Source organism: Babylonia areolata, chromosome 10 (assembly GCF_041734735.1).
Source record: "Babylonia areolata isolate BAREFJ2019XMU chromosome 10, ASM4173473v1, whole genome shotgun sequence".
Lineage (NCBI taxonomy): Eukaryota > Metazoa > Mollusca > Gastropoda > Neogastropoda > Buccinidae > Babylonia > Babylonia areolata.
In genome coordinates, this window is record NC_134885.1 from 29937790 (window position 1) to 29957918 (window position 20129).

A 20129-nucleotide genomic window follows, 5' to 3' on the forward strand; every position below is an offset into this window, starting at 1 on the left:
TGGCCCAACTGTAAAATTACGTCAATCTGTGATATAAACTGACACATAACAGACACATAATATACATGCAGCTAACAACAAAACATTGACAGGCTCTGTTGGGAAAAAGGCAATCTTTTATGTTGTTGCTTATTAAAAAGGCAAATTTCGTTCCATAGCAAGACAGGCATTAAGGCCATGCGATTTGTTCATGCTGGCATTTTTACTAAAGCGCCAGTAGCACGAACAATGATCCGGGATAGAAAACAAAAACAAACAACAAAACAAAACAAACAAAAACACAAACAACACCACATTAAACACAATGAACATCTTCTGACTACGCATACTGTGCAATTCCCACGTCAAACGTGGACTTTTGCAAACTAAAGATCAAACCCATAACTGAGTTGGTTTTTTTTTTTGTTATTGTTTTTTTAAGTTAACATTGGTCTTCATTTCATTTTATGTGCTCATTCTTCTGGTTGCACAGTTTACACAATAGGGTAGTTGTCCTTAGGAAACCAGATCTGACACAGCTATTCAACATAGTGTATCACCATTCTCATTCTTTTCTCAGATCTGATGAACATACAACCCGCGCCCCAAGAAGTGACTTTTTGTCACCTACACGAACTATACATTTCGTCCTGAAAAAGCGTCTCAAGTCACTGATGTGGAACAACACACATACTAAAAAGCGTTTTGTATGGAACAACACACATGACATAAAACGTCTTCAAACTCATGAAGACGAACAACACGGGTTCTGGAGAAAAGTGGTCCCAGTCACTGACGTGCGAGAACTGCCTGATTAGAGCCTAAAACTGATTTCTTGGTGATTTTTTCAGTGAGGACATGGCAGATGACAAGTGGTCAGATGGTCGATCAAGGTCAGCTGGAGGTGAAGTCAAAGTGTGACAAAGGTGAAGGTGGTGGTGACCATGTGCAATGTGCAGGTGAAGGTCACGTAAAATACATTCAAAATGAAGGCTTTGAGAAGGTGAAGGCCAGGTCAAGGTCAGGCAAATGGTGAGGCCAAAGTGACGGTCAACAGATGAAGAACACGTGAAGGTCCACCAAAATCAAAGGTGGAGGTCGCGAGAAGCTACGGCTCAGCTCCACGGCAGGTGAAGGTCAGGTGTGGGGTCGAAGGTCACGCGGGATTGAAGGTCAGATGAGGTGGCAGAAAGGTCATGAGAGGAGGGTGGGGGTCAGACAGAGTTGTGCCGCTTGTCGCGGACCCTGTCCATGGCTTTTCGGGAGAACTTGTACACCAGGCGTCGGCCCTCCACCCTCTCCAGAATGCCTCGCTTGTAGTAATGTCTGAAAACGGTACACACACACCTGCCCTGTTTTAAACATCTTGTGGTAATGTCTGAAAACGGTACAAACACCCCGCCCTGTTTTAAACATCTTGTGGTAATGTCTGAGTTTTAAACATCTTGTGGTAATGTCTGAAAACGGCACACACACACACACACACACACACACACACACACACACACACACACACACACACACACACACACCAAACAAAATTTAAACATGTAGTAATGTTTGAAAACAGTACACACACACTGATCATGATTTTAATAAGTAGTAATGTCTGAAAACGGTACAAACACCCGGCCAATGATGATTTTAACATGTAGTAATGTCTAAAAACGGTACATTCCCCGCTTTGTTTTAAACATCTTGTAGTAATGTCTGAAAACGGTACACACTCACACTCTGCCAGTTTTAAACAACTAGAAGTAATGTCTGAAAACGGGACAAACATTCCCGCCCTGTTTTAAACAACTTGTAGTAATGTCTAAAAACGGAATAAACAACCCCTTGCCCTGATTATAACATATTGCAGTATTGTCTGAAAATGGGACAAACACCCCCGCCTGTTCTTAACATTTTATAACTTGTTTGCACTTCTATGTATACGTGTGTGCGCGCGGGCGGACTTGCGTGTGTATGCGCGTGTAGAAAACCTACATGAGAGAGATACGGATACAATCTTTTATTCAATATAGGCCATGGTCCCTCATGAAGTGGTGATGTAAACAAACATTATAAAGGTATGAATAACAACACATTAACCAGCATTCCTTATACATATTCAGAATTCATTCAGAATTCTGAATACTTTATTATCTCAACAAGAGAAATTCATATGTGGCGTAAGACAGAAAAAACAACACAAGAAAATCACAGTCATTCAACATGTATATAGATAAACCATATTAAGATGCAAACCAAGGGCGAACCATCATTACAATCAATAATCAAAGTAAGCAACAACATAAGAAACCCTTAAAAAGTAATTTGGAGTAAATCATACATACACTGTCACAGCGATACACACATGCAGTAATAATCACAGTTCAAGGATACACATAACAGCATACTAAAAGTTGACATAGACATAAAATAGCAGTGTGCAATTTAATATAACCAATATGCAGTCACTCAACTACACATTGTATTCCGAATTTATAGCTGATTACAAGAGAGAGAAACAGAGAGAGAGAGGCAAACAGACAACTGACTTGCCATAGAAAACCATGCAGTCACAGACAGCAAAAAATAAAGCAAGCAAATAAATAAACAAACGAACGAACAAACAAACAAAAAAAAACCCCAACAAAAACCGAGCAGATAATTAACCCTATCGGGACCCCTCTCCCACCACCCCATCTCACCTCATGGCCCGGCTGAGCTTCTCGTACGTCATGTTCTCGTTGTTCTTGCGGGATCCCCACAGCTGGGCCACAGCCTCGCTGCGAACAAACCGGAAGACGCCCTCCCTCTGGTTCTCCCAGCGGAGGTACTGAGGGTTGTACAGCGGGTTCAGCAACGTTTCGTAGATGAACTCCCAGAGGTGCTGGTTCTTGGCTGCAATGCAACATTAAATTTCATGTCACTGCGTGGTGATAGAGTTAAAATACCATTTGCACTGAACCAGGCTTTGACACACAAGTAATCAACCGACAGAACTGGAGGTATTTGGTAAGCAGTTTTCCTACGGCGCGGCACTCAAAGACTCTTCAAAATAGTAAAGGCAGAAAAGGAAGAGAAGAAGAGGTCAAGGGCTTTCAATGAATGATGGTGTCCACCCAAGAGAACGAAAATAGTTATATCAAATTTTATACATCCACATCCAAGCAGGCACACACACACACACACACACACACACACACACACACACACCCAACAGTCAAACTGACCAAAAAAAAACAACAACAAAAAAAACAAAACAAAAAAAAGCAATGAATTAGTACTATGTCGTTATAGAGTTAATGATGGTGTTACACCGAATCGAACAGATAACTATATCAAATCTTAATAATGACACTAAGGGTTTCCCCCTTGACCCATTGTCTTATTTCAGTAAGATTCACAAACGATGATTTTTGAGTGCGTTTTGCGATACAGGCATGTAGGAATTGTTGTGCTTCAAAACGACGCGAAATGACTCACATCATGATTACAAATTGATGCAACCTGCCCCTCCCCTCCCCCCCTTCCTCCTAACCCCCACTCAAACATATGGGAGCGGTCCTTAAAGTGAAGGAGCGGCTCCTTGACTGGCAGACTCATTGACCATCACAGCTGACGTGTCGGTGTCCTGAACATGAGTTTAGCGACTGAATCCGCATCAAAACTGGAATGAATCAATCACCCCGATACATGAAGAGTCGAAAACCGCTGATTTAGTTGGGAGCTATATGAAGAGTCGACGAAAACCGCTGATTTAGTTGGGAGCTATATGAAGAGTCGACGAAAACCGCTGATTTAGTTGGGAGCTATATGAAGAGTCGAAAACGGCTGATTTAGTTGGGAGCTATATGAAGAGTCGAAAATCGCTGATTTAGTTGGGAGCTATATGAAGAGTCGAAAACCGCTGATTTTGTTGAAAGCTACACGAAGAGTCGAAAACCGCTGATTTAGTTGGAAGCTTTAATGTCGCTTTAAACGTATAATAGACAAAGACACCAATAAAGAAACAAAAATGTCAGTTTCGTAAAACACTGTATTGTTAGCAAGATTATAAAATGAATATACAGGTCCCACACTCTGCGCCCGATAGTTGTAGTAGTTGCATGTATGTATGTATGTATGCGTGCGCACGCGCGCGTGTGTGTGTACGTATGAAGGCACGCACGTGCATGCCCACCTTTTTTGTCCTTGACCCTGTCGTCGTCCTCTGGCAGACTTTTCACCCGGGGTCGGCCCGGACGTCTTCGGGGCAGGGGGGGCGGGTAGGGGTAGGGGGGGAAGAAGCACGAGGTCCGGATGGGGTTTGAACTCGGGTAGCTGGCCGTGAACAGCTCGTACTCCGGGCCACAGGGCTCTCCTGCTACACATACACACACGCACGCACACACACACACACACACACATACACACGCGCGCGCACACACACACACACGCATGCACACACACACATACGCAAATACATACAAATACACACGCACCGAATCCAAATATATACATACTGGTGAGAGAGAGAGAGAGAGAGAGAGAGAGAGAAGAAGTGTGAGTGGCGGTGAATGGAGGAGGTAGAAGAGAAGAGGAAAGAGGGAGGATGAATTATGGACTCAGCAAGCACGTGATTCACGTTCTTTCATTGTGAACAGGAACCAGTCTAAAGAGGAAATCCACACACACACACACACACAGGGGGAGAAGCACACACACACACACACACACACAGAAAGAGAGAGAGAGAGCTCAGCACACACACACACACACACACACACACACACACACACCATCATCATGAAAGAGAACTAACGTTAGAGTGACTGTGATAATTGTGAGTAAACTCTACTCGTCAGTTAAAACATCTTTCGCTCTGGCGCTATGCAGATGACTCCCTAGATGAACTGAGGATATAGTACACTCACAGGATGAATTAGTTTCGCCTTGGATTTTTACGATTCTACATTTTAGATCACTTAATATTCGTAACTTGAGTAAGAAAGAAAATAATGATAGAGACAGAATGCTACCGGTGATTGTCTATAATGTGATCAAGAGAGAACAAAGGTAGAGAAAGAAAGCTACAAGTAAATGTCCATCTTGTGAGCAAGGCAATAAAGATAGATATAGAAAACTATCAGTGAATGTCTATATGTGAGCAAGAGAGAATAAAGATATGGACAGAAAGCTACCAGTGAATGTCTATCAAATGAGCAAGACAGAACAAAGGTAGAGACAGAAAGCTACCAGTGAATGTCTATCAAATGAGCAAGACAGAACAAAGGTAGAGACAGAAAGCTACCAATAAATTTCTCCCATGTCAGCAATACAGAATGAAGAGATAGAAAGCTACCAGTGAATGTCTATCATATGAGCAAGACAGAATAAAGGTAGAGACAGAAAGCTACCAGTAAATGTCTAGCATGTCAGCAACATAGAATAAAGACAGAAAGCTACCAGTGAAAGTCTATCATATGAGCAAGACAGAACAAAGATATAGATAGAAAGCTACCAGTAAATGTCTAGCATGTCAGCAACATAGAATAAAGACAGAAAGCTACCAGTGAAAGTCTATCATATGAGCAAGACAGAACAAAGATATAGATAGAAAGCTACCAGTAAATGTCTATCATATGAGCAAGACCCAATAAAGAGACAGAAAACTACCAGCATAATGTCCTATTTCAACACCCTGAATTTTTGCATCTATTAGTTACGGTTGCATATCCATGGTTTGTGGGACGTCAAACGGAAAAAAAGCAAGATAGTGGCATGTTAGGTTAGTAACTGAATCCGCAACAAAATAAATCATTGAGTAAAATAGCGTGCAAAATAAGAGTCGAAATCCACTGAAAGTGGGTTATAACACGTACTGACGGTAATGTTGTTTCATACATGCACAAAGATTGCAGGTAAAATAAATGCAATAATTCAGGATGTTGAAATAGGACTTTACCACAATACGGAATAAAAGAGCTATCCTATCATGATAGGTACAGTCCATTGATACCAACAATCATCTCCCTCGTCATCCCCACAGTGAGCCTGCTGAACAGTAATGGTGACACCAACTGACCCCTCTGCTGTGCAAGATGAGGAGGGTCGCCGAGGTCAAAGTCGTAGCTGTCAATGTCAAGGACGGCCGACTGCTGACTTTCTGTGGGCTGTTCCGCTTTCCATTCCGTTCTCTCTTGTTTCCAGTACATCTCTGATGCCGGCGTGAAATCTGTCAACACACACACATCACATGTTAAACGATAATGATATTTTTTTTATTTTCAAAAACAAGACGAAGAAGAGGAGGAGGAGAAGGAGGAGGAAGAGGAGAAGAAGAAGAAGAAGAAGACAAAGAAGAAGAAGAAGAAGAAGAATGGATAATTATACGGCACTCTATTCAGAAAATTGCTGTAGGTGCTTTACATTAAAAAAAAAAGGATGAAAAAAAACGTATGAGTATAAAATACATATCATAATAATGTCGATTCCGGCTACATCATACGCAATAATTTTACATTACAACTATGCTCCACTGACTGTGTCAACCACAACCTCCCCCTTCACCCCCACCATTCCATTTCCCATCTACACACACACACACACACACACGTGAAGCTTGATTCAAAGATCTTGTTTCCCAGTTCAGGACATGGTTGATATTAAAATAATTCCAACACTTTGGAAAATACACAAAAATTCACCACCACCACCACCATCCCTACCGCCAAAAATCAGCCGTAACAGAAAGTAAGAAACACATAAAAAACACAAAAAAACAAAACCAACAAAATAAAAAACAAAACAAAAAAAATTGGGACGCGGTGAGGGTTAATAATTTTTTAAAAAAATCCAATACTTTGTAAAGTAACCCCCCCCCACCCACCAAAAAATAAAAATTAAATAAAGCAAAATAAGATAGAATTAAAAACAAGATAACCAATACCCCTCTGGCACCCACAACTAGCTGCAAAAACAACAACAAAAAAACAAAAAAAACAACAACAAAAACCCAAACAAACAAACAACCCCCCCCCCCCACCCCCACAAATCCTTAACAAACCCAGACTGCGCAGTCTCACTCCAGGACACACTGACCGGCACACGGTTTGGGGGGTGTCGGGAACGTGTGGTAGGTAGGTGGCGCGGGCGAGTCACGTGGCGAGTCACATGACACGGCGGAATACGGCGACAGTTCCACGCAGCTCTGCGGCTGCGCCGTCATCTCTCCCTGCTCCGGCAGCTCCGTGGTGGGCTTGCTGAAGGTCACTGCAACAACCACCAATACACACGTCAAGAAAACACGTACACAGGCACGCACACAGGACTAGTTCCGATATTTTTTTTTTTGCCCTATGGTGTGTTGAAGACCTTGTACTGTCCAGGAGTTTCTTATCACTTCCAGATCATATTATGACTGTGCTTATGGCGAGCCCGTGATCGCCAAAAAATAAAATGAAACAAATAAGATAAAATAAAATGAAATTAAATAAAATCAAAAAAGAGAAAATAAAATAAAATAAAATTCCAATATGGATGATAAAATATCTTTGACTTTGATTTGATTTGATTGACGCACACAGACAAACGGAATCACACATAATAACAGTGGAAAGGCTGTGAGGGGTGAGAGGCACTCATCCACTTACCGCCGGCTTTTACAATACAAACAATATAGCATAAAAAAAACAAGCAGCATACCAAGGGTATAAACAATTGTAAAATACTAATGAAAAGAAAAAAGTGTCCATCAGTGTGAAAATACACACAGAGAGAGAATTGTGAAAGGTTTTGTGAACGAACGAGCGAGCGAGCGGGAGAGAGAGAGAGAGAGAGAGAGAGAGAGAGAGAGAGAGAGAGAGTTAGGTAGACAGACAGACAGACAAGACAAAATTCTTTATTTCGAGGATAACAGATAAGCATTGGTGTTCTTTTTTTATACACCCGTCCCCGCCCTACACAGGGTCTGCACTACACGATACTAAATAAAAATCAAAGCATGGCATTAATAAAAATCTATAAGAAATACATAACACACACACACACACACACACACACACACACACACACACACACAGAGGGAGAGAGAGAGGGAGAGAGAGAGAGGGCAGGGAACAAGATGCTATCCCCCAACCAGAAAAGAATATAATCGCACAATCCTCTCTCCAGCAACACACATTCACATCCCTTCACACACACATCCCCCCTCCACACACACACACACACACGCACACACACCACACACACACACCTCCACACACACACACACACGCACACACACATCCCACCCCTTCCAGCCCCTACCACAGACCTGCCCCCACAGAGCAGCGTCTTGAACATATGACACAGGAAAGCCCCGTGTTTGGGCTCCAGGTGGGAGAAGTCCTCTCGCGTCACACACACACACACACATACATATACACACACAAACACATCCCCCCTTCACACACACACACACACATCCCCCCTCCATACACACACACACGCACACACATCTCCCCTCTACACACACACACACACAAACATACCCCCTGCCACCCTTCCAGCCCCTACCCACAGCCACACAAACACAAACACACACTCCAACAAACACACACACATCCCCCCTCCACACACACACACATCCCCCCACCACACACACACACACACTCCAACAAACACACACACACACACACACTCCAACAAACACACACACACACACATCTCCCCTCCACACACACACACGCACGCACACACACACACACCTCCATACATACACACACACGCACACACATCCCCCCTCTACACACACCCAAACATCCCCCCCTGCCACCCTTCCAGCCCCTACCCACAGCCACACAACCACAGACACACGCAAACACACACTCCAACACACACACACACACGCATCCCCCCTCCACACACACACACGCACCCCCCCCCCTCCATACATACATACACACGCACACAGATCCTCCCTCCACACACACACACACAAACACACACTCCAACAAACACACACATACAACCACCCTCCACACACCCACACACAAACATCCCCCCTGCCACCCTTCTAGCCCCTACCCACAGACACAAACACAGACACACACACACAGCAGCGTCTTGAACATATGACACAGGAAAGCCCCTTGCTTGGGCTCTAGGCGGAGGAAGTCAAGCTCTGGCGTTACACACACACACACACACACACACACATATATATATATAACCCCCCTCCGCACACACAGACACTCTTCCCCAGCCCCCCTCCTCCAGCCCCTTCCCCAGACCTACCCCCACAGAGCAGCGTCTTGAACATGTGATACAGGAAAGCCCCGTGTTTGGGCTCCAGGCGGGAGAAGTCCTCTCGCGTCATGCGGCTCAGCTGCCGGCCCGTGAGGGACTGGAACGCCTCCCCCCTCAGCTCCTGCATGTCCAGACCTCGCTCCTGGGCCACGTAGAACAGCCAGTCCAGAACCTCCGTGTGGCTCCAATGCTCAGGGTGCTGCCGGGTCCAACTCACCAGGCTGTCAGAGTCTTCTGCCGCTGGGGGACAGGGGGGAGGAGGGAAAGAAAAGAACTGTTTTTAGAATTTTAAGAGGGTAATAATAATAATGATAGTATCTATATAGCGCTGAATCTTGTGCAGAAACAAATCTACCAGTCACTTACACGCATGCATAACTCTAAAACTGAAGAAACTGAAGACAAGGAAGAGGTTGGGGAGGGAGGCTATCTTGTGAAGAGGTGGGTTTTAAGGCCAGACTTGAAAGAGCTGAGTGCGGAGACCTGACGAAGCAAAAGAGGAAGTTCATTCCAAATGCAAGGTCCTGAGACAGAGAAACAACGGCGTCCAACAGTGGAGTGTTTGAATCTGGGTATGCGTAAACAGAGGGGATCCGAAGCCGATCGTAGAGAGCGAGATGGAGTGTAGAGGTGAAGGCAGCCACAAAGATAGGAAGGGGCATATTTGAGAATACATTTATAACACAGAGTGCTGTGCTGATCTTATACTTTATTCTGTGTGAGACAGGAAGCCAATGGAGATGTTGCAAAATAGGAGTGATGTGCTCAGATCTTTTCTTTCTGAGGACGAGTCGGGCAGCAGAGTAAGCAATAAGAAGGTCATAGAACGGTTAAGACTCTGGGTGCTGCCGTGTCCAGCTGACCACGTTGTCAGTCTTCTGCCGCCAGGGAGAGAGGGGGATGGGGGAACGAAAGGAACTGTTTTTAATTGATTTTACACACGTGTATGATAGTCTGTCGTGTCTGACTGCGACCATCAGAACAGCAGGAGGCAAATCCGGACTATCTGGGCTAGAATTTGATTATAGTGGAGAGTGTCTTGCCCAAGTTACATCCCCACTGTGTTATATTATGTCTTAATCTTTTATCAAAATAGTTCACAGCATGTAATAGCAATAAAACACATCACAGTAAAGCTTGTCTGCCACAGACGTGTAGTAGGTCTTCTCTCTTACTCCCCTCCCCTCTCTCTCTGTCACACACACACACACACACACACACACACACATGCAAACAAAAACAAAGCAACAGCAAAGTAGAGAAAAAGTGTATCAATGACAGAATCACCAAAAGACTGACAGAATCGAAAACACACTGTCTGAGAGATTCATCATCAGATATTGTCTGATAGAATCTTCAACAAACAGACTGCCTAACAGAATTGTCCCAAACAGACATTGTCTGACAGAATTGCCAACACACATACTTCCTGACAGAATCGTCAACACAGAGACTTTGTCTGACAGAATCGTCAACAATGACTGACAGAATCGTCAACACACATACTTTGTCTGACAAAATCATCAACAAGCAGACTTTGTCAAGGCGACAGACACCTTTACTTACTGTCCATCAGTTCCTCTGTGAAGCAAAAGAAATTCTTCTTGGTGGCAGGTGCCTCCTCCACTCCCCTCCCGTCCCCCTCTCCTTCAGCTGCGTCACACGGTGACGTCATTCTTTGCTGCGGCTGCTGCTGCAGCAGCTGATGATGATGATGATGATGGTGATAACTGTCCACCTCAGGTCTGGCAGCAGAACTGTTGTCCTCTCCCCTCTGCCCCCTCCCCGCCTCTCCGTACGGGTAATATGCTGACGATGACGCGTAAAACTGGTGCGGTGACGCTGACGTCAAATGAGACGATGATGATGATGATGACGTCAGACCGGGGGAGGGGTGGTACATCTGTGAGACCGGGGCGTTGAACAGGAAGTGGGAGACGCTGGCAGCGGAAGTGCACGAGGGAGGCGGCTGCTGCGCATGCTCATGGGCCGGGAAGTTTCCCGTCAGGCACTGCTCTGTCATGGCGGACAGGAACTTGAAAGGGTCGTAGTCGGCGGGCAGCTTGACCCCTGCTGAGGTGGAGGGGGAGGAAGAGGAGGAGGAGGAGGAGGTGGTTGGGGGCAGGGTGTGGGCGGGCAAGTCAGGGTGGGAAATGTGGGGCGGGTAGCGGTAGGGGCACTCAGTGTCGGACACCGCGCTGGGGAACTGCTGTTGACACAGGGTGCGGGCAACACACACACACACACACACGCACATACACACACGCACACACACACGCACACACACACGCACGCGCACGCACGCACACACACGCAAACAGACATAGACACACACACACCCACACACGCGCGCGCGCGCGCGCGCACACACACACACACACATTAAATAAAATGTGGAAACTGTGATTTCAACTGTAAACTGTGAAGCTATGCAAAACAGCATAACAGCAAAAATCCCTGTTCCAGTAAAACAAACATAAAAATCAGTTGTTTAATATTCCGTGGGCTTTAATGGATTTAAAAAAAAAAAAAATAGTGACGCAGCAATGTGACGGCGCGCTCTTTCTTGTAAAGTACATAAAAAAATTCATACTTTGTTGGAAAAATAAACAGACCCGAATGCCATGAAATAAAAATGCAATAGTTGGTGAGCAAGATCAGTGGATATCAGCATTCCCCCCCCCCCCCCCCCCACCCCCTCCCGCGCTGGTTCGAATCACGGCTCAGCCGCCGATATTTTCTCCCCCTCCATTAGACCTTGAGTGGTGGTCTGGACGCTAGTCATTCGAATGAGACGATAAACCGAGGTCCCATGTGCAGCATGCACTTAGCGCACGTAAAAGAACCCACCGCAACAAAAGGGTTGTCCCTGGCAAAATTCTGTAGAAAAATCCACTTCGACAGGAAAAAATACAAAAAAATGGGTGGCGCTGTAGTGTAGCGACGCGCTCTCCCTTGGGAGAGCAGCCCGAATTTGACACAGAGAAATCTGATGTGATCAAAAGAAATACAAATACAAACAGACTTTCCAAATAGCTATGAACGACCAAACTGTCCACAATGAATTATAAACGTGAACGATGCCGCCGAATCTTTCGTGATGGTGTCACTGTATCAGAACACATGGATACATATCTCTATTTTCTGTAACGTTTGAGAGTTGTAGTAATTCCAGTTCGGTTGATTTTTTTTTCTTCCAGAACTGGTAGCACGGCTCTCATGACTGCAAAGCAGTGCTATTCGGATAATTTCCCTTTTTAAAAAAAAATTCGATTTATTATGTTTTATTTTCATTTTATTTCCATTTCATTTTATTCTATTTTTAGAAGTTCCAGAGTCTGTGACATACTTACCGTCTGGCTGTTCCTGTCAAACTCAGATGTCAGTGCGAGATGGATGATTTAGGATCCATCATTTTGATGGATTTCTTCTTTCTTTTCGTATCTCCCCTAACATCACTCTCACCCTGACTCCCCACCCACACCTCCCCAACAAGTAATCATCCTTTCGTTCTGGTAAAGTTTCTCTCACACTTAGTTATCGCCTTAGAAGAGAGGGTACAATTATATATATATATATATATATATATTTTTTTTTCATTCAAGACAAAATCAACAGCACCAAAATGATTGCGTTGTTTGTCAGGCAAGAGTGACAGTGATATCTACTTAATATATTCAGCAGCAAGAACAGTACTAGTAGTAGTAGTAGTAGTAGTAGTAGTAGCAGCAGCAGCAGCAACAGTAGCAGCAGAATCTGTAGCAACAGAAGCAACAGGAGAAGTAACAGTGGCAGCAGTAGTAGTAGTAGCAAAAGAAAAAACAGCAATATCAGTAGCGGCAGTAGAAGCAGCAGTAGTAGCAGCAGTAGCAGAGGCAGAAGTAGAAGTAATAGCAGTAGACGCAGCAGTTGTAATAGCAGCAGCAGAAACAACAATAGTGGTGGCAGCAATAACAGAAGCAGCAGTAACAGCAGCAGCAAATATAGTGTCAACAACAATAACAGCAATAGACGTAACAGCAACAGAAGCAGCAGCAACAGCAGTAGCAACAGCAGCAACTGGAACAGCAGCGTCAACAACAGTTGCAGTAGAAGTAGCAGCAACAACACTCGCAACAGAAGCAGCAGCAGCAGCAGCAACAACAGCAGCAATAGTTGTGGCAGCAACAACAAATGTAGCAGCACGACGAAGGGCCCATTCACATGTGGATGGAGTAAGGAAATCGGAGCACAGTGCCTTTCCCAAGGGCACAACAACACCAGGCCAAAACGGGGATTCGAACCCTGATCGCTGGCTGAACGCTGGATCAGAAGTCCAACGCCCGAACCGATTCCGTCATGGCGTTTCAATTAGATCGCTTTACCTCAGGGAGGGCATAGTCCGAACCAGGACTAACACACGATCTAGAAAAAAAAAAATGCTCACGTATATCGTGTGCTGTGGGTGTTTTGTTTGTTTCGTTTTCAGATTACTACGACTGCCGCTTCTGATGCTGCAGCGGCTGCTACTACTACTGCTGCTGCTACTACTACTGCTACTGCTGCTGCTACTACTACTGCTACTGCTGCTGCTACTACTACTACTACTACTGCTGCTGCTGCTACTACTACTACTATTACTACAGCTGGAACAACTATTGCTGCTGCTGCTACTACTACTACTGCTGCTACTACTACTACTACTATTGCTGCTGCTACTACTTCTACTACTTCTGCTGCTGCTATTGCTACTTCTGGTGCTGCTCTACTTCTGCTACTACTGCTGCTGCTGCTCTACTTCTGCTACTACTGTTATTACTACTACTGCTGCTGCTATTACTACTGCTGCTGTTGCTACTACAACAACTACTGCTGCTGCTCCTCTGATACTAGTACTACTGCGGCTGCTGCTGCTGCTACTACTGCTTCTACTACTACTAATGCCACTACTACTGATCTGCTACTAGTTCTACTACTTCTACTACTACTGCTCTGCTACTGCTACTACTAATGATAATCTGTCAAAAAAAAATGTGGCCAGGAAGGTTATACTGACGTTCAGGAGAGGACTGGCGGCAGGCATGATGCAAGGCAGAGTGTGGTCAGCTTCACTGGTGCCAGCGTGGGACGTGGCAAACACCCCGTACTGCCCGTCTGAAACACACACAAAGCCACACCACGCCACACGTGAAAGAACAATGAAGCTACGAGAGTCTGGGATTAACAAACAATAAAGAGTGGAAATCTCTCCATTTGAAAAGAACAATTTGGTTAGGAAAGCAAAGGATTAACAAAGAACTAAGAGCTGTAACTCTTGTCGTGGGTTCTTTGTCAGCACGCATTCGTGCTGCACACGGAACTTTGGTCATCCGAATAACCAGACGCTCGGTTTGATTTTCCAGTCGAGCATGAGAGAAAGGCTGAGAGCGGGAATCGAACCCAGACCCTCACAGACACTGTACTGGCAGAGAAGCGTCTTAACCATTCTACTACCTTCCTCCCATCAAATCCTCGTAATCACGAGAAATTCAAAAGAACGAGGAGGAAGAGGAGGAGGAGGAGACAAAGCGTACAGAAATATTCGCTAGAAAACTAAACTAGGACATGAAACGATACGTATGATACGAGGAAAAAAACATATTGATACCGAGGGAAAAAATTATATCAACGTTGAAAATGTTTTAATAAACTTTGGACACAGGCCATTGTCTATGACTCGGGGATGAGGTGGTGGAAACGAAGTAATCTTCAAATGTATCTTCTAACTTATTTTCGTTACATATCTGAATTGATATATATATATATATTTAATGTTTTTAACAAAGGAAATGTTTTCCATCACAATGTTCAAGAAGTATTTGGCTATGCGCTGAGACAAACAGGCAATGAGAGAGATAGAGAGAGAGACAGCGGGGAGAGAGAAGGGAAAGAGAGAAAGGGAGGGAGAGAGAGAGAGCGAGAGGGAGAGAGAGAGTGAGAGAAAGAGGGGGAAAGGAGTGAGAGAGAGAGCGAGGAGGAGGAGGAGAAATACAGAGATGGAGAGTGATATATATATATATATATATATATATATAGAGAGAGAGAGAGAGAGAGAGAGAGAGAGAGAGAGAGAGAGAGAGAGAGAGGGGGGGGGATCTTCGTGTTCTCTGACAAAAAAAAAAAAAAACCCCAAAAACACACACACACACAGACACAGATACACACACAACGTGAAGTCTGCACACAACAGTAAATTAGACATTTTAAGTCCTGTGCATCACAAAAAAACCTTTAACACGTGAGCATGGGCAATACTTTGCGCACAATACCTCTAGTTCACAAACAACGCCATTATAATAATAATATCCAAGTCTTTGTCCTTGTCCGCCTTTTTGTTGTTGTTTTTTTGTTTTTTTTTGTAATCATTATTTTATCCCTTGTTTATTCGTTTCGGTGTATTCGTTTCCTTGGAAATCATTAAAAACTGCAGACGGCAGATTCCATGTCGACGTCGTTTTATTCTCCGAATGCAAACCGTAATTCCTCTAGAAAGAGGAACCGGCCGTCTTGTTAGCAGGGCGGCCATCCCCTCATTTGTCCATCACGTGCTCGCAGCGCGTGTCATCAGCGCGTTCAACGACACCCTTCCCTGGGCCCAGAGTCCAGCCACCGGGGATCACATCAGCTCTAAACTAACCAATTTGTTTATTTGTGTCCGTCTGAAGCTGGGATTAGGCAGCGGAAGACCCGATTTACTCGGGCTTGCTTCTATTTTGGGGTGTCGTGTCTTTGGCTTGGGTCTATTTTTTGCACTTTTTTGTGTGTTTTTTGTTGTTGTTTTTTTGGTCGTTCTTGCTGCTGTCGTTTAAAGCCTCATAAACAAGACTGGTTGTTTTAATCACGGTATATGAAAGCGTTCAGCGGCGCCTCCCCCCCCCCACTTCTCCACCTCCCCCCCCTCCCAATCCTCCCCGCCCCCCTATTCCCTTTTCTCATCGAGGTTTGGTTGAAAGCGCTGCAAAGGTCATCGTGTGGAAGGAACGATGGTTAGTCTCTTTGTATCTGAAAAGAAAAAAAAAAAGAAAAAAAAAAAAGAAGTCAGAAACAAAAAGTGTAAAAAAAAAAGTGCATGCAACAAGGAAGAGTTCATGGTCCTGTATCGTCACAGCAAAGGTGTGTTGCATGGACAACATTATTGTGTGAATTGTTCCTTTGGGGTTTCACTCACACTGTTCAACGTTGGCAAGAATGTTGCGACACCGAAATGTTTCTCAGCGCTTAAAAGGGCCGTTAACAAACCAGACGGTCTGTCGCAACAACGCAGGCAATGATTTCTTTATTATCTTGAATTTTTTTTCATTTTATTACTTTCCGGTTGGATGATTATTTGTTCGAACAGAGTCAGGAAAGGTCCGGTTCAGACTGCATAAACCAGCTTCGAAATGTCCAAAGTATGGATCAATAACAGTCAAATATTTGTGTGCTCGGGAGAGAGAGAGAGAGAGAGAGAGAGAGACAGAGAGAGACAGAGAGAGACAGACAGACAGACAGACACACACACACACACACACACACACACACACACAGAGCACGGATATTTTATGAAATTTATATATCGACCATAGCCTAATCATGAAGGGTTGGAGTAAGCAAGCATCTGAGAGGAACTGTCAATGACACAGACATCACAAGAGAAAAAGACATGCAACTCATCAGCAGCATCATTTTAGTGCTGCTAATTGGCACATTTAATCGCAAATATTAAAAAGCAATGACCCAACAGCATTGTCCATTTTTGTTGTTGTTATTTTTGTTGACTGCTTCATTCAAGTAAACTTCTTATTGCTTTGTCAATCATGTATTCCTCACTGGATGACACAAGTATGTGAAGTCTGAACAAAGAGAGTTGACAATAGCACTGTCGAGGTATTCACCTGATAGAACACTGGACAATAACGTACGGAACGTTCTTAATTCTCAATCGCGCCTTTATATAAAGCACAAAAATGAAAGCCAGTCGATCTTTTGTCAAAAAGGATCATATATTTATCATTGTTGTGTGCAGTCTAGCCGACCACAATGGTCACATCAGGGCTGAAACACTGTCGATATCGATCCCGGAAAACCTGAAAAAGACTGAAAAATAAAATTAGGTACATACATAGTCATATTTACGCTCTTACACGTAAGGCATGCCTTTCACGTGGACCACACCGACAATCTTTTGCCAGAGGATAAAACAACAACGTTATCTAAACGCAAACATAATTGTACATACCCATTCAATTCTGAGGAGTTTAAATCCTGGCTTCCATGCCATATCGATGCGAAAAAACAACAACAAACAAACAAATAAACAGAAAAACCGCAGAAAATACACTGTTTTCCCTTCAAATTTCATGTTGACACACCCGGAAATACTGCAGAAGTTAAGTCGATTTCTTTACGGTTTAAACCCAATTAATCATGTTGGACCATGAAAACCGTTTTAATTGGACGAATTTTGACGCCAGAAAATCCTCAGAAAAGTCAAAGAATATCAAAAAGAACAGGTACAAGGCCATCACACCATCGATCGCCTCAAAGAGATAAAGGCAGAGAGAGGAAGCGGTCGTACATCTAGCATGAAAGGTATAGCACGATGCTTTGCTAATCAAACAAATATCGGCATCATTTACAAACCAACATTGCGCAAATTTCTTCAAAACGGAACAGAGTCTCTGTGGGCTTTTCCAAATACAATAGACTGTGCAACACACTAGACGCCACGTTCTTGGCATCAGAGATCTTTTCCCATCCCTCTTGCGGCCAATCAGTGGCAGCCTCTGTGCGTGTGTGTTTGTGCGTATGCGTGGGTCTGTGTGTTTGTATGTGTTTGTGCATGCGCGAGGGTGTAAGTGTACACAAGTGTCAGGAGAGTTCTGTGCACGTGCGTAGTGTGTGTGTGGGGGGGTGGGGGGTGGGGGGGGGGGGGGAGGGGTGCGGGGGGATTGGGGTGGGGGGGTAGAGGATGAGGTATGTGTGTGTATGCATGCCTACACTGTGGGAGCAACGGAATATTGGAACGTGCGGATGTGCATATATATATTTTTGTATATATGTGTGTGGGGTTGGGGGTGAGGGATATGGGCGTATGTGTGTGTGCTTGTACAAGTAAGTGTGCCTCTGTGTGTGTGTGTGTGTGTGTGTGTGTGTGTGTGTGTGTGTGTGTGTGTGTGTGTGTGTGCCGTGGAAGCTGCTGCGATACGTAGCCTAGAAATGAGTGTGTGGAGGGGGGTAGAGGGGGTGCAGGGTAATGTGTGTGTGTGTGTGTGTGTGTGTGTGTGTGTGTGTGTTGGGGCTCATGTATGTTTATGTGTATTTGACTGTGCTTTCATATCTGTGAAACTGCATGTTTGGTGCATATCTGTTATGCATATGTGTGTGTATGTGTGAATGTGTGTCTGCTTTTTTTTAAATTTTTATTTTTTATACATTTATTTGCTTATTTATCATCATCTTTGTCTTTTTTATTTATGTATTTTACTTATTTATTTTATTTTATTTTCATTATTAAAAATATAATATCATTATTATTATTTTTTTTTTTTGTACGCTTATAGTTGACTTCATCACGTTTTTGCGCCTTATACATATTATTATTATTAGTAGTAGTTCTTTTTTTTAATGTATTTATCTTCTTTTTTTTCAAGGCCTAACTAAGCGCGTTGGCTTACGCTGCTGGTCAGGCATCTGCTTGGCAGATGTGTAGCGTATATGGATTTGTCCGAAAGCAGTGACGCCTCCTTGAGCTACTGAAACTGAAACTGACGCCAGAGCAGAGTTCGGGCACAGGGCTCAGTGAGATGATACATTAAATCATGCCTTCAAAACCAAAAAAAAAACACGTCTGGGCGCAAAAAATACAACATAGTATGAATGCCCAATCATCAAGTCCAGAAAACACACACACACACACACACACACACACACACACACTTACATAACTTCAAACCACTATTCCTAGGCGTCAATAAAATTGAAGAGGTAGATTCACACAAAATTCTGGGTTTCATTATTGATAAAGATCTATCTTGGACTGATCATACGAAGTACTTAAATAAACGTCTCTCAAATAGAATACTTCAACTAGCAAAAATCAAAAAGCTCCTTAATGTCCATTCCCGAAAGCTCTTCTTCTGTGCACATATTCTGCCAGTAATCGATTATGCGTCAACTTTATGGGACAGCTGTAGCCTCTCAAACTTGAAGTTTATTCACCGCATGTATAAAAGAGCACTGAAAATAGAATTGTTAAAACCGAACCCCCTGACCCCAATGGACTATAAACAACTTAATATATTATCCTTTCACAACAGGCTGTACCTCAACAAAGCTGTTTGCATGCATAATGTTATGTATGGAAATGCTCCAAAAAAGATTGCAGACACTTCTAAAACTAATGAACACAGACACAACCACATGCTCTGCATACCCAGACCAAGAAACAACCTGTACAAATCCAGCTTTCTGTATTTTGGTGGAAATTTATGGAATAATCTCCCACTCACTATAAAAAGTATCGTAAATAAAAACGTGTTTAGGAAAAATCTGAAGAATCACCTCATTGAAAATAATTAACAGTAATACAAATTTTGACCTGTTTGTCTAATATTTCTGTTATTTGTTAAATGTTTTGTATATGCTTGTGTTGGCAAGGATGTTGCACTGTATGGGGGAACATGTGCATGTGGATGGGATGGGCATGGTGTAATTGTGTCCGAGAATTTGTTTTCACTGGTGTGTGTGTGTGTGTGTGTGTGTGTGTGTGAAATGGAAATGCAATTGTGTATTTCTTTATCACATTATTCTTGTATATATATATATATATATATATATATATATATATATATGCATTTTGTTGTTATTGTTGCTCTTCATCTGCTTGTTTCTTC

At 43.6% G+C, this 20129-nt stretch overlaps 1 protein-coding gene across 7 annotated transcripts in view; it reads right to left on the reverse strand.

The window, feature by feature from the left end:
• Window positions 1-404: 404 nt before the first annotated feature.
• The window catches only part of LOC143286931 (uncharacterized), an 80701-nt gene continuing 60976 nt past the window's right edge, over window positions 405-20129 (reverse strand). For 3 of the 7 annotated variants that reach the window (XM_076594894.1, XM_076594895.1, XM_076594897.1), the window contains 8 exons: window positions 14273-14370; window positions 10804-11446; window positions 9226-9477; window positions 7051-7221; window positions 6035-6184; window positions 4151-4333; window positions 2676-2868; window positions 407-1305 (listed from right to left, as the gene is read on the reverse strand). In XM_076594894.1, the coding sequence (XP_076451009.1) occupies window positions 1194-1305; window positions 2676-2868; window positions 4151-4333; window positions 6035-6184; window positions 7051-7221; window positions 9226-9477; window positions 10804-11446; window positions 14273-14299 (1731 nt within the window). In that variant the 5' untranslated portion in view covers window positions 14300-14370 and the 3' untranslated portion in view covers window positions 407-1193. Of the gene's footprint in view, window positions 1306-2675; window positions 2869-4150; window positions 4334-6034; window positions 6185-7050; window positions 7222-9225; window positions 9478-10803; window positions 11447-14272; window positions 14371-20129 lie in introns of all 7 variants that reach the window. The other 4 variants (XM_076594893.1, XM_076594898.1, XM_076594892.1 and 1 more) reach the window with 4 other exon arrangements.